The following is a 25,083-nucleotide window of genomic DNA, read 5'->3' on the forward strand; positions in this document are numbered from 1 at the left end:
ACTCCTCACAACTAGCTACTGGTCAAAAGTCATTCTTGAAAGTTGGCATGCAATTCCTACAATCGGGTTTTGTGCAGGTCAGGTGTGAAAAATTACTCCCTTTTCATATTGACATATATTCCAATCTATTAAGATTTAAGGGGTAACATTAAATTTGAGTGGGGAATAGAAAGTTAACAGATGTAAAGAAATATAACTGAGATAGGCAATCTCATTATACATCAACCTGAATTATAGAAATCTGTATTGTCTTTTTAATTTTGTATTCTGACATAAAAATTGAAACAAAACATACCCTGCAGATACAACTCTGACAATGTCTTTCAGATTAAGTTTAACAGAAGAAGTCAGTACGTAGCTTTCATCTATCATAGGTTCCTTATCCCCTACTGAAATCCAGTAACCTTCTATCTGTACAGCTCTCCCACCTTGAGGCTCCGGCAGTGGCTGAAAAACAGCACAGAAAAAACAGAAAGTGACATTGGTGATTAGTTCAATGTCAAAAGCCTATGGCAGACCTGTGAACAGAACCTCAGATCCCCCCGATTACCAGTTCTCAGTTTTAAAGTGAAGTGCTACTCTGAAAACTGGGGTTACAGAAATTTAGACAGAAAATATGGAGTAAACATGTTCCATTTACAAGTAGGGGCCGCAGGTTTGTGTAATTCAAGGGAGGGAAATCTCAGTGGTTTGAGCATTGGCCTGCTAAACCCAGGGTTGTGAGTTCAATCCTTGAGGAGGCCGTTTAGGGATCTGGGGCAAAATTTTTCAGGGATGGTACTTGGTCCTGCTGTGAAGGCAAGGGACTGGACTTGATGACCTTTCAAGGTCCCTTCCAGTTCTAGGAGACAGGCATCTCTGTTCATTATATTTCATTATAATTTTTGGTGGTGGCTTGAAAAGGTCCAAGTCCTGGCATTCTCCCCTCAACACACATACCTGCTTATGGCTCTGGTAAGGAGTTTGGGGATTGGAGGGGATTTGGAGTATGGGCTCTGGACTGGGGCAGATGGTTGGAGTGCAGGAGAGATTGTGGAGTGCGGGCTCTGGGCTAGGGCAAGTAGCGTGTGGGAGATGAGGAAGACAGCAAGCTCCTCCCCTGCATCCAGTGCCCCTACTTCAGAATTAGAGTCACCAATACTAAAATTGGCCTAGTAGTACTTGGCCCGTTCTCAAAGATTCAGTCATATACAAGTTCTCTGCATCAATGGTTCAATGTTTTCAGATAAAAGAACAAGTTAACTTGGAAAACATCACGGTTAAACCATATAGTTTAAATTAGATGAAAAACATTTTATCAGAAGCAACTAATAGGATATGTTTACATTTTTAGCATTTTAGAACATTTAAAATTACTGAAGTGTGTTCAACAATGGAACATTTATTTAAAAGCAATCTAGTAAAATTATACATCCCAAAATATTCAAAAGTTATTACCTGCTTAAGGAGACTTTTGATATTGCCAGAGACAATATGCTGGCAAATTAGCTTTTGAACAATTGGGTGAGAAACTCTGTCAAGCTGTGTCAGGAAACCCAAGCAAAAGCCCTAAAAGAGAAAAGTTATTTTCTATTGTGACATGATAATCTGTTTAAGCTTTAGTTTTTTAGACATAGTTTGATATCTGATACTCTTAAAAAATATGATTTTTCTTGTATTCCTTTATCCAAGTAGATTTTGTAGTGAACACACACTTAGGAACAAAAGCACACACAAAAATCATTACCTCATACAGTGAGCGCTGTATATTTTTACATGGGTTAGATGCTGCAAATCTCAGAGCCCTGCAAAGTGTACGAAGGCTGTAGTGAGGTCTATGGCCAGTCCCATCCACTAATTTTGTTTCTGACTCCTTTCTCACAGATAAATAAAAGCTACAAAATAAAGAGTGAAACCATTTATTTTTATTTCATCATTGCTGTGGAGTTGTTAATTTCTAGTATCAAAGCATTTCCCTGAGGGATTTAATCCCTGTGTGAAGCTGCCCCCCCCCCCACACACAACTCGTACAGGGATATTGCTTGCAGCTTGCTGAATTCTTCACTCTGGCTGGGGAGTGCAAGGGTCCAGATGAACCTGGGCCTGCTACAGCCTGGGAAATATGCACCTCTCCCCGGCTGTGCCTGCTGGAGCTGCAGAGGCCAGGGAGAGACACTTCTTCGTGGTCCCAAGATGCTGAAGTGAAAGAAGGCTAGAGTTGTCCTCTCTTGCTGGGGCAGCCTTCATACTGAACCCCTTCATTCCTGGCCCACCCCAGAGCAAAGATTTAAATGAAACATGTACATTTTCATTTTACCGGCCCCCAGAAAACTAATCAAGGATCCAAGCAACATTAGGTAAATCTTTTAGTTAAAATATAAATATGACTTACTTCATGGTTCCCTGTACAGTGTTTTTGCTAACATTCAAGCCTTTCAGATAGTCTGTGATAAGAATCAACAAGTCTCCTTCATTCTGCAGTTCTTCTACATAAAGCTCAGTAAACCTAGGAGAAAAATTAAGCCATAACACTTAGATACTTGTCTGCTGATTAAAAGACAGGCAATGCAAAATTTCATCAAATGCTGGTTAAGCTCTCACAGAATATAATACTAAAAAAAAAAAAAATCAGAAGCAGCAAATCAAATATAGGTTTGCCATCAAGATTTACTGACTTAATATACCAATATTGACTGAAGTAGAGTAATATGTAACTACAGACTAAGTATTATATCACTTAAATACAAAGTATCAATACCTGCACTGTTTTATATAGTCTACCAACTTATATTCGCTCTATAAGAAACATGCTTCTAAAAGGAGTTTGTGACAGAGCTCCAGACAGCAATTACTGTATATTAAAGTACCGACATAATGAGCAGACTTTTGAAAACTGATTTTCAATATTAATCACTCAAATGCTGTGAAACAAACCACGTATCCAATTTTTGTCCTCTCACAAAACTGGGTGACTGGGCAACAAAAAGGCAGATTAATTTTAATATTGATAAATGCAAAGTCATGCACATTGGGAAACATAGTCCCACCTATATCTATACAATTCTGAGGTCCAAATTAGCTGTCACCATTCAGGAAAAATCTTGGCTCCATTGTGAATAGTTCTCTAAAAACATCCACTCGATGTGCAGCGGCAGTCAAAAAAGTTAACAGAATGTTGTCCATCATTAATAAAGGGATACATAATAAAGGAAAACATCATATTCACGCTATATAAATCCACAGTACACCTCATCTTGAATACTGTGTGCAGATGTGATCATTTCATCTCAAAAAGATATACTGAAATTGGAAAAGGTTCAGAAAAGGACAACAAAATAATAGGGGTTTGGAAAGGCTGCCATATGAGGAGAGATTAATAAGACTGGGACCTTTCCACTTGGAAAAGAGAAAACTAAATGGCGCTATGATAGAGTACTATAAAAATCAAGACTGGTGTGGAGAAAGTAGTTAAAGAAGTGTTATTTATTCCTTCTAAAAAAACACAAGAACTAGAGGTCTCCAAATGAAATTAATAGGCCACAGCTTTAAAACAAATAAAAGAAAATATTTTTTCCACACAGGGCACATTCAACCTCCGGAATTCCTTGCCAAAGGATTCTGTGAAGGCCAAGACTATAACAAGGTTCAAAAAAGAACTAGGATAATTTCATGGAGAATAGGTCCATCAATGGCTAGTAAGCCAGGATGAGCAGGGATGGTGTGATGCTTACCGTGTAACCAGTTATCTGGTTACCCATTCACCTCCCTACTGGAAACTCATCCTGGGATCTGAGAGTCAAGCTGGGCTCTTCACACCTCATGGATCACCACTGGTAATAATAATTGTGCAGGTCAAACAAAGCTTGCTACACTTGTAACATTCCACTGCCTTCAATGGATTGTGGACAAATGTAATTTATTGGAACTGAATTCTGATTATAATTCAAGAGATAGAATTTACTCCAGCTCTCTTCCTCTTGTTATTAGCTCTGCAGAGCTAATAGCAATATAACCTTATTTTTGTCATTAGTGACAGCAGATGAACACAACACTGAAAAGATCTTCTAAGTAAACAATAATGATTTTCAGATGGTGACTTTTCAGAGTAAGTTTCTTGACAGCCAGCAGAGAAACTACATGAAACCAGAACTCAAAAGTTGGGTAAGATAGGTAACATTAGAGAAAGACATTCTCTCAGACTCACTTTCCACAGCCATAGTGGTCTTCTGAGTCCCAAATATCACACATCCACTCCCATTCCAAACTAACCTTCCTTTAACCTGAAGAAGGCTAAATATTCTTTTCCATCAACACTCCGAAAGTTACAAAGAAAGACTGTTAAAAGGAACCTGAAGTACTTGCCTTTATTATTCCAAAAAGATACAGATCATGCGGATACATTCTTAGGTACAGCATTCCCAGCTTTTGACAACTTACATTTAAGAAATAACTCCGAAAAAGTAATTTTCTACACTGTTACCAAACCAGCCCTTTAGGTTCTACATCTGCAGAATAGTAGTTTCCTCCTGCTATTTAATCAGCATGCCTTAACTATCCTATAACAAACACTTCTCAAAGCGTGTATTTCCTGGGGCTTCAAACAAGGGTATTGTATCATGAATCAACATGAATGAAGCTAGTCAAAATCCAAACCAACAGCTATTTTAACTATTTTACAAATCTATTCTTTTTTTCCTACCTGTTTCTTATTCCTGGAGGTAGATTTCTCTTTCCAACATCGGTAGCTGGATTCATACAGGCAAACAAACGAAAACCAGGGTGACGCACCAGAGGTTCTAAAAAGAAAAGTAAAGATATTTCACTTCTATTCACAAACAGGAGCATGAAAACCAAAACACTATAATGTAAACCAGACATTTCTTGGTTAATTCAAGACAGTTTAAGTCCCTCATCTGGACCACTTATCCGTTGTTACCTGGATTCCCATTTTGCTAATGCCACTGTTCAAACCTTTAGTGATTCACTGAGTCTGGTGAATTTGGGCATGTCTACAACAGTAGGTTAATGAGCACTAGAGAGGTGTGATTTCTAAAATGCACTAATGTTCTGTGGAGTTTAGCCTATATAGACTCAAGCGGTGTGCACTAAAAGTTCCCTGGAGCATCTTAACCGATTATCTATAATGCACACCAGCACAGTCCAAACAGGTAAGAAAGGCAAAGCCAAGAACTGAACCCATATCAGAGTTACAGTGTACTACCCTATACACCATACTGTCTGTTCAATGTACAGAGTTTCTTCTGCATCACACCTCTGAAGACATGAAATACCTAATCAGGGGTGTTTCAGACACCTGTTCAAAAGAGAGGCTAAACTGGCAACAGCAGCAATTTCCAAAGAATGAATACACTGGAGCCTTTCTTTAAGTACACTTTTTTCCCCCCTCTCATATGAAGAGATGAAGTCATACTGACAATGCAGTTTTCTTTGGCTCTTTGTAAGGGAAAGATTCTGAAGAGATGATTTTAAACCATATTGGAGGGAGAGTTGGTGAATTCAACTGACTGTTGCTCCAGAATGATTAGAGGAATTTTTAATTAAACTGGTCACTGCATTCTGCACAAGTTGATTTTTACATGATCTTCAGATATACCACAACAGCAGCACACTGCTGTCATTTAATCCAGAGGTGATATAACTTTAATCAGGCACCACACATTTTAGGAAAGATGTGAACAAACTGAAGCAAGTCCAGAAAAGAGCAGAAAAAAGAAAGATAAAATTCATGGAGGATTCTGGAAACCAGAATTGCACACAGTATTCAACATTTGTGCATACAACAGAAAGATAGTGTCATTATGACATTTAATAGCTTATTATCTGTCCCTTTCCTCATGTTTTCTAATATTCTGTTAGCTTTTTTTACTTGACTTTTTTGCAGTCAAGCTTTACTATCGACCAGCTAGACAAACAGAGTGCAGTTCATCAGCATTCTGGTGCCACTGCAATCCAAATAATTTCCCATGTCTCCTCAACTTGGCTTACAAACGCAGTTATTGCCAGACACCAAGCTATACCAAATAAACATACTAACAGTACCTGTATCTCCTCTGTCTAGTAAGACCAGTGAGCCGGATGATCCTTCTAGTAAGCCACTCAGGCATTCTAAAGTCTCTGTTGCAGCCAAATTAATCTCATCCAGTAAAATCCACTCTCCTTTCTTCACCGCCTGTGCCAAAGTACCCTAAAAATGGGACCAATTCAATGTTAGCTCTTTTACCACTGAATATATATGAAACATATGGTAAAACTATAAACACAAATTACACCCTCTCATAATCTGTGGGTTGTCTAGATGAATGAAAATCAAATTCCATTTCAGTGAGGGTTGTACCCCCCTCACCTCGTTGGCCAGCAGTTAGTATGCAAGCCAGAAAAAAATACATCTGTTTTTTCACTCTCCATGATTAGAGATCACTTTATCCTCAAGCTTCAAAAAGTTACCCTAATTTTACACTCATCTTTAGCAGAGTTCAATTTTCTCATTTGTGCACCAGCATAAATTATTTTTCAGCACACTCATTACTGTGCTGCCTAAGCACAAGTGTCAGTACTGCTATAGGAATAAACCAATTTGGTTTTTTTACTGTGATGGCAACCTTGCAAAAACTATGCTCATTTGTTTCTCAGCCAAATTAGGCATTGTTAATTGAAAACCTACTTAGATCAAATGAACTTTTTCCAGCAATTTTTTTAAATTAAATGACTGGTCAAGAATTTAGCTAACTCAAATATACTTTGATGCATGTTGTCAAGTGAATAAAATTACAAAGAATGGTCGTTTAAAATATCAACAGGAATCATTACTGTTTGTAAAGTTTTGCATCATAGAAAAACGTGTCAGTGCACCTAATTACCTTATAATATTGGTTAAGCACTCTTAATTCTAAATACTCCACTTCCTAGCCCAAGGTCATAAATGAAATATCTAAATACCTCTACAAATGCAAACATCAGAGAATTTTCTGCCATTTTCATCTGTTGATGGGCATGATTCAGTCTAAGACCAAATGCTTCCCACTTTTCTTTTAGTGGTGAGCCTACAAGAAAAAGAAATTTGATTTTTGTAACATTAGAATGAATGCATAAAACACATTACTATAACACAATTTTGTGAAGTGACTGCAGTCATGGAATATAATGCAAGACGACGGAGCTTGGCTGAACTGATAGAGAAAAAATATTCAAGTTTTGCAGTTCAGATCTCATTAATTAAAAAAAAAAAGAAACTGTTATAGTTTTGTAACGGTGTATTTTTAAAATGTTCTAAGAGCTTAACACTGTGTACCATGAGTATAATTAACCTGCTATCCACTCAAAAGTCTCCAAGTCTAGGAGCAGTCATCTGCTGACACATTCAACAGTATCAGAAAAATGTAGTTTCCAATCTAGTGAAACAGTAAACTGTGCTGCAGGAAACAAGAAATCTACAAAATCTATTTGGGGGGATGGAGGAAATTGACCATGAACACTCTTGTAACTGAATGGCATGCACAAACTAAGTTTCTTGATAATATTCCAGTACTGTTACTCATCTGTCATAACATTTTGGTTTTTGAACAAGTACCTGCCTAAGGTACAAATGTTCCATATAACATCATAATGTCTAACATGACTAGATTTGTAAGTTTATTTTCCATTGTGCATTACTTTTCATTTGCATTAGAACTTTAAGCACATTTTGGTTTTATCTTTGAAAATTATTAAAAATGGTCTTTAACATTTAACAAAATGCTTATCAGACAGTCGACAGGATAGTCGACTAGTTGCTTCCCCCGCCCCCTTGCTGCCTCTATCAGACAGATGCAGCCAGGAGGGAGGGGTAAGGAAGAAGAGGGTACTTCAAAGCAGCAGTGCCACATAGAGCCCAGGGTCAGCTGCTCTGTGTGGCACTGCCACTTCGAATGCCATAGGGAGCCCGGCGTCAGGCTCCTTGCGACATTTCAAGGTGGCAGTACCGCATGGAGCCCAGGATCAGCTGGGAACTAGCGGGGGAAGTCCCTAGCTGACCCCGGGCTTCGGCACTTTTGCCTTTGAAGTATTGCAACAGCCCTAGGGGGGAGACACCCTATCGACTATTCGATTAGTCATTTATCTAATACTTAATATCCTTATTTTAAATCTGTGCATAACTAAGGAGAACCAGCTAAAGAAAGGGCAAGAAAATACACATAATCAATTCAGTTTGCCCCACGGAGTATGAAAGTTACAATTATTATTATTAATTATATGTATTACTATAGTCCCTACGAGCCCCCATAATGAACTATGGTCCTCTAATGCTAGGTGCAGTACAAAAAATAGAACAAAATGGTTCAGAGGGGGAGGAGGGATAGCTCAGTGGTTTGAGCACTGGCCTGCTAAACCCAGGGTTGTGAGTTCAATCCTTGTGGAAGCCATTTAGGGAGATGGGGCAAAAATTTGTCAGGGATGGTACTTGGTCCTGCTGTGAAAGCAGAGGACTGGACTCAATGACCTTTCAAGGTCCCTTCCAGTTCTAGGAGATAGGCAATCTCCATTAATTTAAAAATGTTTTTAAAAGCTTACAATTGAAATGTAAGACAAAAGGCAACCGAAGGACAGAAACTGACAGATGTATCAGTTTTCTGTAGGCATCACAGCAGGGGAAAGTTTTAAGGAAGGATTTGTTGGAGGACAATGAAGTAATCTTGCAAACGTATATAAGGCGCTCCCTCCAAGTATGAGGGGCAGCATGGGAAGAAGCATGTAGTGCTTGTTAGAAATCGAATAAGTGTGTAATGGAGGAGAACAGAATGTCCATCTCTGTGAGATAAAGTGCAGGAAGAGATACAGTGCAGTGTGTTGGGCCTCGAAAGTGAAGACAAGTAGTTTATGTTTGATGTGCTAGAGAAGCAGAACCCAGTGGAGGGATGCAAAGAGAACTGTTGATGATGAGTGCTTGCTTTGGTTGACTTCTTACCTGATGAGTTTTCTTTTGCTTCCTTATTAATGGCTGATTTGTGAACATGCTGCATTAATTTAAGTAAATCATGCCAACGTTTCTGTCTGTAACACGTCTGGATATGACCCAAGAAAGTTTGATTTTGCTTCCTGGAAAACGTCTGAGAGAAGAGTTCCTCAAAAGATTCTCGTAAGGGCAGCCAAATCAATTTGTTATCCACTGGTTTATAGCTGTGCAGGACCAAGAGAGAAATTATTTATTTGTCACATGGCTAAATACTCTCATCTATTGCTGTGAAATTCGACAAAATATGTTCCCCTAAATTGAAGATGTTATGAGGTCATGCAGAAAGCCAGATCAATTATAAACTAAAGTTTTATTTGTTTATTAGACTGAAATGACATATGAATACTTGCTCCTTGGAATGAAATTTTATACAAACCCTACTGCTCTAACAGGCAATCCAGCCTTCCGACTAACAGCTAAAATACCTAGTAGATATTTCTCTAAATGTATGCAGTGAGTAACTTTGGCTTTTTATTTTAGCAGCCATAGATTGCACACCTGTACACAGAACTTAGTTAAACCATTTAAGAGCACAAGCTCCTGAATGCGAGTGGTGATAGCAGAATTCTTGTTCACTGAAACACCTGATTTCATGTTTTTATAAATTACAGGTCAGTTCAGTTGTGTTTGTAATCAAATATGTTTGAATAAAAGTTTGCTTGAACACCTTTTCAGTCTGTTATATATTCACTAATTCAATGACTTACCCCCCAAGCAGATCTGCAGTGTCACTTTGTTGGTTCATATTGATAACCCTCAAATGGTGTCCTTGAAACAAAATAAAACAAAGTGATCATTCATGTATTTCTATTGACTCACAAAGTGTAATATTCATACTGTATTTTACCTGTAATATGAGCAAGGTACTGGACAGTTGAGGTTTTGCCAGTTCCCGTTTCACCCACTAACAGTACAGGCTCTCCTTTGTCAATACACATAGCAAGCTGTTCAATCAGTACTGAAGATGGGCGTGTGGCAGAGAAAGTTTGCTTCTCCCTACCAAGCCAGAGAAAGCAGCTGTTAAGGAGAAGGTACCTCAAGAAACTCTCATTCCAATTTTTTCCCCTTAGGGTTGCAACAAACCCTTTGATTTTTAAACAAGAAAATATGTCTAACAGAAACAGTTCCAAGATATATGTTTAAATACCAGATTAGTTAGTACATGTTAGTTTTCTCTGTCTACAAACAGAGAAATTTTGGAGGTTTGTTGTTATTCATTTTATTGATTTTAATTAAAAAAATTGGGATTCTCACAGTAAACTTTTGCTTTTATATTTTTCTTCTTCCCTACCACCAAAACAGCTTTCGATGCTGCATCCTGCAAATGCTCCAAGTCAGAGCTGCTGTTGTCATCACCCAACACCGTCTCAAAGGTGTAACATTTCTAGTCATAGCCTGATTTCAGGATATTCTAACTTAAAAGTTGCAGAGAATCTCTTTGTTTTGTTTGAAATTCCATGATGACACAACAGTCCTGATATAAGATCCTGGTATCAAAACAAACAGCCTTACTCTTTTGCTTAAAATGATGCTGCCATACAACCTTACCATAAGGCTTTTACACATTAGCTTTCCATTAATTCAACTCCAATGTAAAATGTATAATAGCTCTCAGGGGAAAAGGTGCAGGAAAAGGGAGCTATAATCATTTTTACCTTTGTATAAGAAGTGCCTGAGGTTGCTTCCGCAAGAGCTGCACTCTTCCCACAATGACTTCATGTTCCTTTATTAGAATTTCTGGTTTATGAAGCTGACAATAGAACTCTGCCTGTAAAGAAAGCATCATTACTCCATGTGTATATCATAATTCTGCCTGATACTTTATGCTAACAATTTTCAACTAGTATAATTGCAGAACAAGCTCATTTGCTTATGAAAACATTTTATATTTTGAATGTAATCACTTAAATTTTAGAATCTTTCAAGTTCCATCCCTTCACTGTAATGGTCCTTCTTTCATTGGGCAACTACTGAGGTCTCTCTGCTTCTTATAGAACCTATGTCCTTATGATTCTATTTCAGTGGTCCCCAACCTTTTCAGGTTGGCGGGTGCCAGGGGGCGTGGCCGTTCGCCCGCCAGGCGCCAGGGGGCGGGGACACTTGCCCGCCCGGGGGCGGCCCCCCCCAGCCGTATGCCCGGGGATGGGGCCCCCCCATAGCCACGTGCCCGGGGCCGGGGCCCCCCCCATAGCCACGCGCCCGGGGAAGGCGCCCCCCGGCAAGCGCCGCGCGCCCGGGCCGGTGCTCCCCCCGTAAGCGCCGCGGGGCCAAGGGCGGGGCCGTGCCCAGGGCACACGCGGCGCCCCCGGGGGCGGGGCCAAGGCCGGCGCCGACAAGGGCACGCGCGGTGCCCTCGGGGGTGGGGCCAAGGCCAGCGCTGGAGCCGGCAAGGGCACGCGCGGTGCCCCCGGGGGCGGGGCCAAGGCAGGAGCCGGCAAGGGTACGCGCGGCGTCGCCGGGACCGGCCATGCACCCGGGGCTGGCACCTGCCAGCCCAGATTGCTCCGCGGGCGCATATAAAGAGCCCGGCGGGCGCCATGGCGCCCGAGGGCACCGGGTTGGGGACCACGGTTCTATTTTGTCAGTCTTCTTGCTAATTAAACCCGTCTCAGAATTTAGCTAGTTTAACCCATGCTCTACTGAAGCAGGAAAGCAAACAGCTTGTTGAGTAAGACAGAACATATTTTGTGTCTAGAGGCACTCAGTAGGATGTCTGTCTCAAAAGGATATTCTTGGCAATTATTAATTCTTCAGTTTCTATACTTAAATAGTGTGTGTGTGTGGGGGGGGGGGGGGGAGTTGTAGATATATTTGAGATACCCTAGTTAACTACAATTGAAAGACTAGAGGAAACACTTTCCATTTGCTTTGTGTATCTCACAATTCTAGTCAATTTCACTGTTTTGCTGATTGTCAGTTGTCCTTTGCTTCTCATGGATTAGCATGACGACAACACCTGCACATTGAACTGGAATGAGTTTAAATTTATACTTTTTTCCCAGACCCTTTAAAAGAAGCTGTTTACCAGAAACATTAGCAGCAAAGATGAAACTATAACAGGAGAGTTAGAAAGTCATCATGAGCACAGATAGGAAGCAGAGAGGGGTGCTCAGTATATTATGTGCTGCTGCTCTTGAGCCTGTTGAAAGGCCATTCTAATCATCAGCTGAACAGCAGGGGAAAAAGACAAATATTTTTAAAAATTGTTAAGTATCTGGCTATTCTTAAATTAATCATTTCCAAAAAATTCAAATACACTATCAGTCCTTTAAAGAAGGGTTCCTAAGACTAGTATTACTTTACTACCTGTACTAATGATTTTTCAAACCACATCTATCATAAAAAGCTAAAGTAGCAGCAGATGACTAATCAGTTTTACTTATGCCTAAAACTTTGAAATTAAATGGTTTCATCCAGACAAAAAGTCATCTTTCACTTTTTCCTTATTGAGCCATTTAGAATATTTTAAATAAGGGCCACACTAATTATTTCTCAATATACCTTTTTCTTGGAAATGTTTAATTTGCTTCCAATAATTTCTGCCATCTTCTGCCTGCTCGCTTGCTTGGACAGCATAGCTGTGAAACAGTCTAATGCCTGTCAGGGAAAAAACCACAACATTTTCAATTAATATGGCATAACTTGACTGAAATCACTACGTTTCAGGTACCCTGAGCCTGATCCAGAGCCCAATGAAGTCAGTGATATTCTTTTCACTGATTTCAGTTGACTTTGGATGTGACCCCACAAGTCCAACTGCACAAAATTCAAAAGGAGTCATAAAAAAAATTACCTAATTACTTTTAAAAAAAAGCATTTCTATACCTGAGTGTCACAGCTTTAAAGAATTTTCCTGGGTGATGAGTATCTCACGGAGTCACAAGATAATACACTCTAAAGCTACCTCTGATGCAGGGTTGGACTACACCAGTTCTGCACTACATGTTTGGTTAATATGTAGGAGGGAAAGTTCCACATTTATAGAAAGGAAATTATTTGCCCAAAAATGAGATATTTGAAATTGCTGAGCAATTTGGAATGTTAAAGTCAGTGGCAGAGCACAGATGAGGGTCAAAGGTGCGTAACACATAGCATCACCTCCACATGGTGATGTGGATACACTCATATCCAGAGAAGCAGGTGATAAATTTAATAGACCTACAAAATAAAATTACAACAGGCCATTTTTAAATGAAATGCATTTTTACAATGCCAAAACACATAATGTGTCATCAAGTCCTGAGTTTTCCAGTACGGTAATTCCAGGTATAAACTAAGGATGTCAAAATAAGATTATCTGATTATTTCTCCAACTTTCAACAATGAAACCTACGTCACATTTCACAAGCATGTATTTTATAATCGATTAAGTTGGTCAGAAAGATAATGTTACTATACAAATACCTTTGCCAGGTCCAAGATATCTAAGACCAAAAGTAGAGGCCTCCCTATGTCACTGTTATTGCATCAATCACTCCAACTAGAAACAGTCCACTGCAGCACTGTTTTTTTAATTGAGTCCTGTTTTATGCCTTAAGGGCCAACACCAAACAAATGTAAAATGGACAGGTTTTACTGTACCTCTTGAAAAATATTCACTGCAGTAGTTGAGGAAGAGCTCTCAAAGTTGTAGGCAATCCTGCTGCACCAATTCAATAAATCTCTAAGAGAAGAAAGAAGAAGCAATGTGTTGTGTACAACTTAACAGTAATACAAAGATTTTCTTTCCTCAATTCAGCCCAATTACCCTAACTTCTAGATTTTCTTTTCATTCAAATTTTTTTTTAAACTTTTTAAATGTACACATGAAGGTACGACAGGCAAGATGTACATTTTGAAGTGCAAATGACAACTGCAGAACCTCAAAGTTACAAACACCTTGGGAACAAAAGTTGTTTGTAACACTGAAATGTTTGTAAGTCTGAACAAAATGTTAAGTTCTTTCAATAGTTGACTACTGAACATTTACTTAATACAGCTTTCAAACTTTATTGTGCAGAAGAAAAAAGCTGTTTTTCCTCTTTTTAGTAGTTTGCTTTTAACACAGTACTATAGTGTATTGGCACTTTTTTTGGTCTCTGCTGCTGCCTGATTGCACATTTTCAGTTCCCAATCACACATGAGGTTAACTGTTCAGTTCATAATTTTGGTGTTAACTCTGAGGTTCTACTACACTTAAAGAGCCACAATGTCCATTTCTGCAAAGTATACAAAGAGGATTGTGCTGATTTAATATTTTAAGATTTTCAAAAAGCCTTTGACAAAGTCCCTCATCAAAGGGTCAAACTAAGTAGTCATGGAATAAGAGGGAAGATGCTCTCATGTATCAGTAACCAGTTAAAAGATAGGAAACAAAGGCTAGACATAAATGGTCAGTTTTCACAACGAAGAGAAATAAACAGTAGTGTCCCCAGGAATCTGTATTGGAACCAATGCTGTTCAACATATTCAGATATTTCCAATGATCTGGAAAAAGGGGTAAACAATGAGGTGGAAAAATTTGCAGATGATACAAAACACCTCAAAATAGTTAAGTCTAAAGCAGACTGTGAAGTGTTACAAAAGGATTTAACAAAATTGGGCAACTGGGCAATAAAATGGCAAATAAAATCCAAAGTAATGTATACTGGAAATGTCGCCTATTCATACAAAATCATGGGGTCTACATTAGCTGTTCCCACTCAAGAAAGAAAATGTTGGGCTGTGTCTACATTGGCATCCCTTTCCGGAAAAGGGATGCTAATGAGACTCTTCGGAATTGCAAATCTGCGGGGGATTTAAATATCCCCCGCGGCATTTGCATTTACATGGCTGCCGCTTTTTTCCGGCTCGGGGCTTTTGCCGGAGAAAAGCGCCAGTCTAGACGCGATTCTCCGGAAAATAAGCCCTTTTCCGGAGGATCCCTTATTCCTACTTTCAAGTAGGAATAAGAAATCCTCCAGAAAAGGGCTTATTTTCCAGAGAATCGCGTCTAGACTGGCGCTTTTCTCCGGCTTATCCCCAAGCCGGAAAAAAGCTGCAGCCATGTAAATGCAAATGCCACGGGGGATATTTAAATCCCCCGCGGATTTGCAATTCCAAAGTGTCTCATTAGCATCCCTTTTCCGGAAAGGGATGCCAATGTAGACGTAGCCTTGGAGACAATGTGTATAGTTCTCCGAAAACAGTTGCTCAAGACACAGTGGCAGTCAAAAAAGCTAACAGAAGGTTTAAAACCATTAGGAAAGGGGTAGATAACACAGAAAATATCATAATGTCTCTATATAAATGCATAGAAGAAACATCTTAAACACTGTGCAGATGTGGTCACCCCATCTCAAAAAAGATGTATTAGACATGGAAAATGCATAGAGAAAGGAAACAATAATTATTAGGGTTTGGAACAGCAATGAGCAAAATACAGCCCTTAGGCCACATCCAACCCGCCAAAAGACACTGGGACAATAGTGTCCTGCAGCCCAGTGGGGTCCTCGAGCAGGCCCTCTGCTTGCTGTGGTCTCACATGCCACTCAAACTGACCAGATGGCCAGCATGTACATCTCTGTGATGCATGCCCCCCTTGAAGGAGGAGAGTCTCCATGTGTTTCTAGCACAATCCTTGCAGCTCCCATTGGCCAGGAACAAGACAATGGGAGCTGCCTGGGCTGTGCCTGCAGATGCAGACACCTCATGAAGCCCCCCATGACCCTATGGCGTTCACCACACAGAAATGCGCACACTGGCCCTTGCAGTTGGTCATATTGAGCAGCACGTGGGGGTGCAGCAGGCAGGGAGCCTGCCCGACAGTCCTGCTGGGCTGCTGGCCAGAAGCCACCTAGGGTAAGTGTCTTCTTGCCAGAGTTTGAATCTCGCACCTTACCCTTTCCAAATCCCTGTCCCAGGTCATAACCCAAACCCTACATACTCCCCTCCTGCACCCTTGCCCACAACTCCACCCTAGACCCTGCACCCTCGTGTACCCCTGCCCCAGGTCAAAATCCACTCCTGCACCCAAACCCCCTCCCGGACCAATCATTCCCTTTTCCACTTCAATACCCTACCTTGAGCTCCCTTCTGCACTCAACTTTTGTCCCAGATCCCACACCCTGTCCATTAATATCACAGAAAAGTACAGGCCTTGACTGGGACTGTACTGAGACTTTTCAACTTGGAAAAAAAGCGACTATGAGGGGATATGATAGTGGTCTATAAAATCATGACTGCTGTGGAGAAAATGAATAAGGAAATGTTATTTACTTCATCACAACACAAGAACCACAAGATCACCAAATAAAATTAATATGGAAGCGGGCTGAAAACAAAGGAAGTGCATCTTCACACAACACACAGGCAATTTGTTGCCAGGGGATGTTGTAAAGGCCAAAACTATAACAGGGTTAAAAAAAAGAACTAGATTAAGTTCATGTAGGATAGGTCCATCAATGGCAATTAGCCGGGATGATCAGGGATGCAACCCTATACTCTGAGTGTCCCAAGCTCCTGTGTACAGAAGCTGAGAGTGGATAGCTGGTGATGGATTACCTTATGATTGCCTGCTCTGTTCACTCCTTCTGAAGCACCTGGGATCATCCACTGTCAGAAGACAGGATGCTGGGCTAGATGGATTATTGTCTGACTCACTATGGCCATTCTGATGGCACAAAAAGCCATGCTACAGGATTGGCTACTTTGAGCTAACTAGAGATTAGAAAGCCATAAACAATTGCTTAACACAGGTGTGGGCAATCATTTTTGATGCGGGACCAATCCAAGAATTGATAAGTGGTCAAGGACCACACTCTTCTAGGTTAATGGGGGAGACGCAGGACCTGGGATGGAGGTTGGGTGCAGAAGGAAGCTCAGGGTAGGGGATTGGGGTGCAGGAGGAGTGGGGGTTCGGAGAGAGAATTCAGGTGAAGTAGGGGACTATGGCCTGAGGCAGGGGATTGGAGTGCAGAAGGGGGTGCAGGGTCCGGGAGGGGGTATGGGTGCAAAAGAAGATTCTGACCTGGAGAATGGGTATTGAAGCAGATGCAGGGTCTGGGAGGCAGTTGTGGGCAGGGGTGCAGGAGGAGGCTCAAAAGGTTTGGGTCGTGACCTGAAGCAAGGAGTTGGAGGAAGGGAGTGGGCGGAGTGCCAGTTGCAGACGCTGGCCAGGATGCACTTACACTAGAAGCTTCTGGCCAGCAGCCCAGCAGGATTCTCAGGCAGGCTCCCTACCTGCTGCACCCCCACTACCTGCTGCACCCCCACATGGCACTCAAAGTGTCCAGCTGTTGAGGCCAGCATGTGCAGCTCTGTGCGGTGTGTCCCTGCGGGAAGGGGGACTATGCACGCTGCATGCATGTGCAAGTATGGCCCAGGCAGCTCCCATTATCTGGTTTCTGGCCAATGGGAGCTATGAAACTGTGTTGGGGGAGGAGAGAGGCAATGCATGGAGCTTCCCCCCATGGGGCACACGGCGCAGACACATAGATGGCCCCAGTACCCATCCACTTGGAGCTCAGACAGGAAGACTGCCTGAGGGTCCCACTGTGCCGTGGAACACTGGTGGCCCAGAATATCATGGCAGGCTGGATCTGAAGGTTTGAATGGCCAGATCCAGCCCTATGGGCCATATTTCATGTCCCTGCCTTAGCACAAAGATGTTCTAATCTAATGTGCAAATAAAGACTAGGATAGCTAAAAAATATGATCAGTTATTCCTTAATCTTATCTGTGTCCCTTATCAACAGGTATTTTTAGTAATAATTACCAGCTTTTGTATACTAGACTTTACATATTTTGTTAAAAAAAGGAACTGAGAAATATCCCTGTGTCTTTATATAAAATTTTTATTTCTGACCCATTGATGTTCCAGACCAGATTTGTTCAAGTAATTCAGGACATTTTACCTTTAATCAAAATTATACAGTCAGTCTTGTAAAGTAGTTATATTTCATTCTACGCAAGAAAGTGAAGTCCTACATCATTTGGAATCATAGAATACAAGAACAGGAAGGGATCTCGAGAGGCCATCAAATCTAGGCCCTTGTCCTCATGGCAGGACCAAGCACCATCTAGATTACCCCTAAAGATGTCTACCTAGCCTGGTGTTAAATATCTGCAGTGATGGAGATTCCACAACCTCCCTAGGCAATTTATTCCAGTGTTTAACCATCCTGACAGCTAGGAACTTTTTCCTAATGTCCAACCTAAATCCCTTGTTGCAATTTAAGCCCACTGCTTTGTTGTCTTATCAGATATCAAGGAGAACAATTTGTCTCCCTCCTCCTTATAACGCTCTTTTAGATACTTGAAAATTGCTATCATGTCCCCTCACAGTCTTCTCTTTTCTAAACTAAACAAGCCCAATTCTTTCAGTTTTCCCTCATAGCTTGTGTTTTCTAGAAATTTAATCATTTTTGTTGCTCCTCTCTGGACCTTCTCCAATTTCTCCACATCTTTCTTGAAATGTGGTTCTCAGAACTGGGCACGGTACTGCAACTGAGGCCTAATCGGTGCAGAGTAGAGCAGAATGACTTCTTGTGTCTTGCTCACAATACTCCTGTTAATGCATCCCAGAATCATGTTTGCTTTTTTTTGCAGCAGTGTCGCACTGTTGACTCATATTTAGCTTGTGGTCCACTATAACCCCTAGATCCCTTTCTGCTGTACTCCTTCCTAGACAGTCGCTTCCCATTCTGTAAGCGTGAAACTGATTGTTCCTTCCTAAGTGGAGTATTGTGCATTTGTCTTCATCCTATTTACCTCAGAGCATTTCTACAGTTTGTCCAGATCAGTTTGAATTATGACCCTATTCTCCAAAGCACTTGCAATCTTTCCCACGTAGGTATCATCTGCAAACTTGATAAGTGTACTCTCTACGCCAATATCTAAATCACTGTTGAAGAGACTGAACAGAACCGGTGCCAAAACTGATCTCTGTGGAACCCCAAACCCTTCCGAGTTCCAGGGGGCTGAGACATATTAAAAATTACTCAAACAAAAGAATGCAAAAACCATTAATGTTTTTGACTGAAGTTTCATAATTTTAACTGGTTTTTCCTTAAGGAAAACCCCACAAACTTAGATAAGATTTACTATAAACGTTCACCAGCTGGCTAAATATTCTCTGAATAAATGTGCAAGGGAAAAACCTACCTCAGAGAGATTTCTCTTCCTTCCAGACTTGGCTTTTTATTTTCTTTTCTCTCCTCTGATGTTTCTTCCACTCCCTGCTCAAAGCCAGGAAAACTCACTTCTGCTGTCTGATGCTTGTCTCCAGTAAGCTGAAGATAAATGTCTAATAGACGATCAGTCACAACAGCAAGGTTGGGGTATCTGCCCTGAAGAACCTGAGAAACAAAAATTGCTGTCAGTATAAATTCAGAAGACAACTGCAACTTGGTCATGCAAGCTTTATTATGATATACTGAGACATCACTCCTCAACGGGGCAAGTTTCAGACTAGTAAGGGGATGGAGGGGAAATCCAGTCTTAAAAATTAGCTAAGTACAGTAAAACTCCATTGGTCCGGCATCCAATGCTCCAGCACTCCTGATGGTCCGGCACCATCAGGAACCCGGAAGTGCTTGGCAGCCGGACCATTGGAGCTGCTCTGCCCCCGGCTTCCCCGATTCATCTGCTGCTGAAACTGACAAGCAGCCGGGAAAGCCGGGGGCAGAGCAGCTGGGGTGCTGCTGGGTTGGTCCCGTAGCGCCGCCCCTTGGCAACACCCCAGCTGCTCTTGGGGACGCCTGGAGCAGAGCAGCTGGGGTGCTGCCGGGTTGGTCCCGTAGCACCGCGGCGCTACGGGACCAACCTGGCAGCACCCCAGCTGCTCTGCCTCAGGCGTCCCCGATTCAGCCGCTGATTCTGGTCAGCCGCTGGTCAGTTTCAGCAGCGGCTGAATCGGGGACGCCTGGGGCAGAGCAGCTGGGGTGCTGCCGGGTTGGTTCCGTAGCGTCGTCCCTCGACGCTGTGGGACCAACCCGGCAGCACCCCAGCTGCTCTACCCCAGGCGTCCCCAAGAGCATCTAAGGTGCTGCTGGGTTTGTCTCACAGTCCCGAGGGGCGGCGCTACCGGACCAACCTGGCAGCACCCTAGCTGCTCTGCCACAGGCGTCTCAATTCAGCCACTGCTGAAACTGACCAGCTATGAGGGGTCTGGTGTGGCATCCCCTCCACCCCACCCCAGACCTCTCATAACCCCCCCCTTCCAATAGTCCGGCATATCTGATGATCCGGCACCCCCTGGGTCCTAAAGGTGCCGGATTATCGGACGTTTACTGTACTTTTGTAGCCTATAAAGATGATGTTATCTTATGGTATATAGAACTGTAAGTACAGTAGATTCTGCTTAATAGCAACCTGGATATTATCAACTTCCAGTTAATGGTGATATTTTGCGAGGAACCAACCTCGTCCCATTGATTTTAATGTTAATGGGGCTTAGATATTAACAACAGCATACTGCTTATTAACCATATTCTTGAAAAAAATGGACTGACTTAGAGCAGAGCTGGGCAAGATGCGGCCCAGAGGCCAGATCCAGACAGCACACTACATCTAGCAACTTTGTATTTATATCCTGCTGCCTTGTGCCACCATATTTCCAGGCAGTAACTAAGGAAGCAGGATCTTATTTAAATGGCTCCTGGTCCCAACATTACACCAGCAGGAGTCAGAGCCACAAGCCTGTTAAACAGCTGCAGCAACCCAAGGCAACGTGGTAGCGGCAGGGCTGGGAGCCACAAACCCTTTGCTTTGAAAGCCTCTCTCACTCCCACCTCATGCCTGGAGCAGAGCAACATGGAGCAGTGAGCATCCTGCAGCAGACAGTCTACCTCAACTTTCTGCAGGGCTGCTGGCTGGGAGCTGCCTCCGTAAGAACCTCCCTGCCAGAGCCTGACTCTGGCACCCCACTACTCCCTCTCTCCCCGCTCTGACTACCGGCCCCAGACCATCACCTAAACCCTCTGTACCTCTTTTCCCATCTTCTCTCAAGTCACAACTCCCTCCCAGACTATGCACCCCCTCTTAGAACCCCTCTCTCAGGCTAGAATCCTCTCCTACACACACATACCCTCCTGGACCATGCACCCCAAGTCTCTGCCCCAGATCACAGTCCCCTCCTTCACCCAAACTCCCTCTCAGATCCCTCACTTTCTTCTGCATTCTATTCCCTTACCCCAAGCTCTTTTCTGCACCCAACCTCCATCCCCTACCCCCCCACCCACCACAAAAGAGCAGCCTTGCCTTGACAACCTGCCAAAATCTTGGAGTGACCATCTATTAATAATTATTGCACACCCTGGCATAATCCCAGGTCATGTTGTGAAACACATTGAGGGAGGGTCCCAGAACCTGGGCTCCAGTCCAAACCCGAATGCCTACATTGCAATTTTACAGTCCTGCAAGCCTGAGTCAACTGATACAGGTTCAGCCATGACTATTTAACTGCAGCACAGACATATCCTAAGAGGCTTGCTGGATCCCTTCCACACCTCCTCCTCAAGTTTTTTGATTGGTATAAATTGGGGGTGGGACATGCAAAAAGAAACCAAAAAGGCTACCCCTGCTGACAAAGCCTTCTTCAAACTAAGGACTTATCTCCACTATTGGGTGGATCCACGCTGTAACTTATGCACTGATGGTCAATTTTGTGAGTCTAGAAAACACCCACTAAATTTACTGCTGATCATTCTCCCGTCGTCTCCAGTACTCCAGCAGAATGAAATGAGTAAGGGGAGTAAATGGGAGAGATTTTTCTGTTGACCCTCCCCCAGTAAGTAGATCTAAGCTACGTTGGTTTGAGTTATGCTACTAATGTAACTCAAATTGTATAGTTTAGATCAACTTATCCTCAGACTGCACTTGGAGCTCTATAGCCACAAATAAAAGGGATAGGAGGATTACTTTTTAAATAAAAGCTTTCTTCTCCGGAAGCCATTGGATGTAGTATATTCAACTCAAACAACTCAGACATTCCTTAGAGTTATTAAGGAAAATATGAATGACATTTGTAATTATTTATCAACTAACCTTGATCCTGAGAACTAGAGCACAACTAAGAGATCAGTAAAACAGATTCTCTCTTTTTCTTATTACTGAGTGGCAAAAGAGTTTGGACTCAGAGTTGTTCTATTTCGAGGTTGCCCGAAATCTCTCTCTGATTCACTTCCAAGTTTTGTAGAATAAGTTATCCTTTGCCCCCAGATCTAACCCATCTATTCTGAAGCCACCTATTTTGTGGATTTGGGGTAGAAAAAAAAAAATCAGGCTTATAATGGAATCTCAGTTGTAAACCTTAACTATAGAACAATGTCTGTTGCTTCATAATGACATTATTCCGCATACCTCTTTGAGTTCAGCTTTATTCATGTTATCCATTCGAATTTTGGTCCAGTACTTGTCCAGAAGAGTAGCGTGGCTGTTTTGCTGTCGGTACCAACCACCACCACAGCTGAAGACTCTAAATTGAACGAACACACTCAATGGAGTCTTACAGAAAATTACATCTTGTTTAACTGAAGAATTTAAAATTCCCTTATATTCTACCACAGGGCTATTCCAATGTCTCAAAAGAACTAGTAAGGTTAGCATGGTTGTTTTGGGCTAATCTGTATGCACGGGACTCCCAGGATCCATAGCAGAAGCTGCATGTCATCCTGTCTCTTTTATATAACTCACTCCTCGTTGGTGTATATTTCCCCTCTTGATCCAAACTGCCTAATCTCACAGAGAAACATGCAAAAGGAAAGACCAGAGGAGACAAACTAACCTGGAGGTTTCCCTTACCAAGTTCCTTATATGTTGTCCTACCTAGGAGAGGGCTTGGCATGAGGAAGGGAGTTATGCCTCCTCATTTTCCAGATCCTCTCCAGTTCTCAACTGCACACTGACAGCTGCTGCCTCGTTCCTAATTCGGTCCTGCAAGGCAAACTGCTCCTGCAAGGTAGCTCAGGGCAACTTCAGAGCTGGACATGGAGAAATTGTGAGCTGCAAAGTCTGTGCTAGGGAGCACACTGCTCTACCTCATGGCTCCAGACCTCAATATCCATACAGCTCCTTCAGAACTAGCAGCAGTGATGGGTCCTCTGCATGGAGTTTAAGCAGCCCAAGAAGAATCCTGGCTGTCGTAGAGACTCCATTTCAAGTATTCAGGAATGGATAAATGTTCCCTCTAATTTTTTCCATCCATGTGCTGAATAAATTGTTATGTGCACTGACACACGTGGATGTGCACCAACAGTAGAAATACATGCTGACAGTTGCTGCAGGCAGTAGGCGCTCTGCTAATTAGCTGTGCAGCATTTGAATTGCCACTCGGTGGCCCCCCAAGTGCACAACTTGCAGGGAACACTGGAAGGGATATTGTCCCTGTCTCTGATTCCTGGTTTGTTTCTCACACAGAAGCCACTGCATTGTCACCACCAGTTTCACACCCTTCTGGATCTTGGTCTCATTTTTCTAGTCACTCTCTCTGCCCTTGTTATTCCAGTTTTCACTGTTCCCCATCTTTACTCCTTTGGTTTTGCTCCTTCTTCCTTGCCAGACAACCCTCCTTTTTGCCCTGATTCTCCCCTTTTCTTCATAACATTGTAAGGATGGCTAAAGAACTGTCCAAGGATCCCCTCACACTGACTCAATTCCCTGACAAAGTTTTCTCCCAACTCACCATCTACTTGCTCCCCTCAGCAGCTGCTGGTCACATCAGTAAAACCTACGGCTGCATAGTAAGACACCATACACACAGCTACTCCATCCCACGCCCTCAAAGCCCATGCTGTACACCTCATAGCAACAGACCTGCACATGGAACACACTAATTATCAGCCTCTCTCTTACACATCTTGAACTTATATCCTTGTTTTTTAAATTAACTCTTTCAAATTAAAGAAACCCCAACACATTCATGATTATTTAGAGACTGTCCCAATAGGCTCTGATGACTTGCAGGCATCTAGCTTTTCTAAGTGATTTTTAACTTGTTATTTTATCTTCTAAACCTACCCCCCTTCCCACTAGCATTCACTATGTTAGGCATTCCTTCATCAGATTTCTCCGTGAAGACCGAAACAAAGAAACCATTAAGCATCTCTGCCATATCCAAGTTTCCTGTTACTGTTTCTCTGTTCTCATTGAGCAATGGGCCTACCCTGTCCTTGGTCTTCCTCTTGCTTCTAATATATTTGTAGTAAGTTGAGTGTCAGCAATATGGAGTCAGTAGGCCTAAGGCCTGTAACATGAAAACAGCAACCGGCCTGCAATCTAGTGAGTAAGAGTTTGGTTCAGTAACACAGGAGCCAAGAAAGAAGCCCTATTGATAATTGTGTAAGTTAGGTCGAGCATGGAAGGACACAGGGAGGCACTGGGTACAGACTGTAAGCCAAAGGAGAGTAATGGAACATCTTAATAAGAAATGTCTTAGTACATAGACTCCCTAAAAACTAATGCACATACCGACCTAGGTTCAGGACCGGGTCGAGATTGACAGCATGAAGGATAGTAAGTAAGCCCCCCTTCCATAAGGTGAGGGGTCGTAACTAGGCAACAGAGGGTGGTAACCTGATACATAAAGAAGTGATGTAAGTTGTTTGTACCTGTCTATAAAAGGACACCGCACAGGGTGCTCTCTGGCCAACCTGGGAGGGGGGAGGAGGGCTGCGCACTAGGCGCCTGAACGTCAGGTGTCATTGCCTGAACTTACAGAATGCACAGTAGCTTAACTTTGACTAACTGCTGTTAATATCTGTTATATGGCAATAGGCCTGCCCGGTGTTGGTACCTTGTCAACGCGGGCCATAGTGCCCAGTGGTGTAACATTGTACTGATCTCTGTTACCAACTGGTAGAGCTTCGCGTTTGACAATAAACCTGCTCGACTGATTTCAAACCTTGCCTGCATCTGTCGTTTCTGCAGCTTCTCAGAGATCTCGTGTTGACCCAAGTGCACGGGGTCTAACACTTTAGATAAAGGGAGTACTGATTGTTACACACGCAGCTGAAAGTTTATCATCACCGACGGAGTAGAGATCCTGTCAGGAGTGTGCCAGGATAACCCTGACCAGACGACGCTGACACTGACAGTTCAGACCACCGAAGGTACTGAGGTACAACAATATTTACAGA

General features: G+C 42.3%; 1 protein-coding gene across 1 annotated transcript in view; it reads right to left on the reverse strand.

Annotated features, from left to right (window-relative positions):
* MDN1 (midasin AAA ATPase 1) overlaps window positions 1-25,083 on the reverse strand; it is a 162,752-nt gene that overhangs the window by 117,843 nt on the left and 19,826 nt on the right. Inside the window, exons 9-23 of the mRNA XM_075923877.2 lie at window positions 22,310-22,424; window positions 19,112-19,305; window positions 13,571-13,652; window positions 12,491-12,586; window positions 10,645-10,757; window positions 9,837-9,985; window positions 9,697-9,757; window positions 8,942-9,153; window positions 6,937-7,040; window positions 6,040-6,184; window positions 4,679-4,775; window positions 2,372-2,485; window positions 1,727-1,874; window positions 1,438-1,548; window positions 296-447 (exon numbers count right to left, since the gene is read on the reverse strand). Coding sequence (XP_075779992.2) covers window positions 296-447; window positions 1,438-1,548; window positions 1,727-1,874; window positions 2,372-2,485; window positions 4,679-4,775; window positions 6,040-6,184; window positions 6,937-7,040; window positions 8,942-9,153; window positions 9,697-9,757; window positions 9,837-9,985; window positions 10,645-10,757; window positions 12,491-12,586; window positions 13,571-13,652; window positions 19,112-19,305; window positions 22,310-22,424 — 1,893 coding nt within the window. The remainder of the gene's footprint in view (window positions 1-295; window positions 448-1,437; window positions 1,549-1,726; window positions 1,875-2,371; window positions 2,486-4,678; window positions 4,776-6,039; window positions 6,185-6,936; window positions 7,041-8,941; window positions 9,154-9,696; window positions 9,758-9,836; window positions 9,986-10,644; window positions 10,758-12,490; window positions 12,587-13,570; window positions 13,653-19,111; window positions 19,306-22,309; window positions 22,425-25,083) is intronic.

Source organism: Pelodiscus sinensis, chromosome 3, assembly GCF_052426305.1.
Source record: "Pelodiscus sinensis isolate ZL-2025 chromosome 3, ASM5242630v1, whole genome shotgun sequence".
In the NCBI taxonomy this organism is placed as follows: Eukaryota; Metazoa; Chordata; order Testudines; family Trionychidae; genus Pelodiscus; species Pelodiscus sinensis.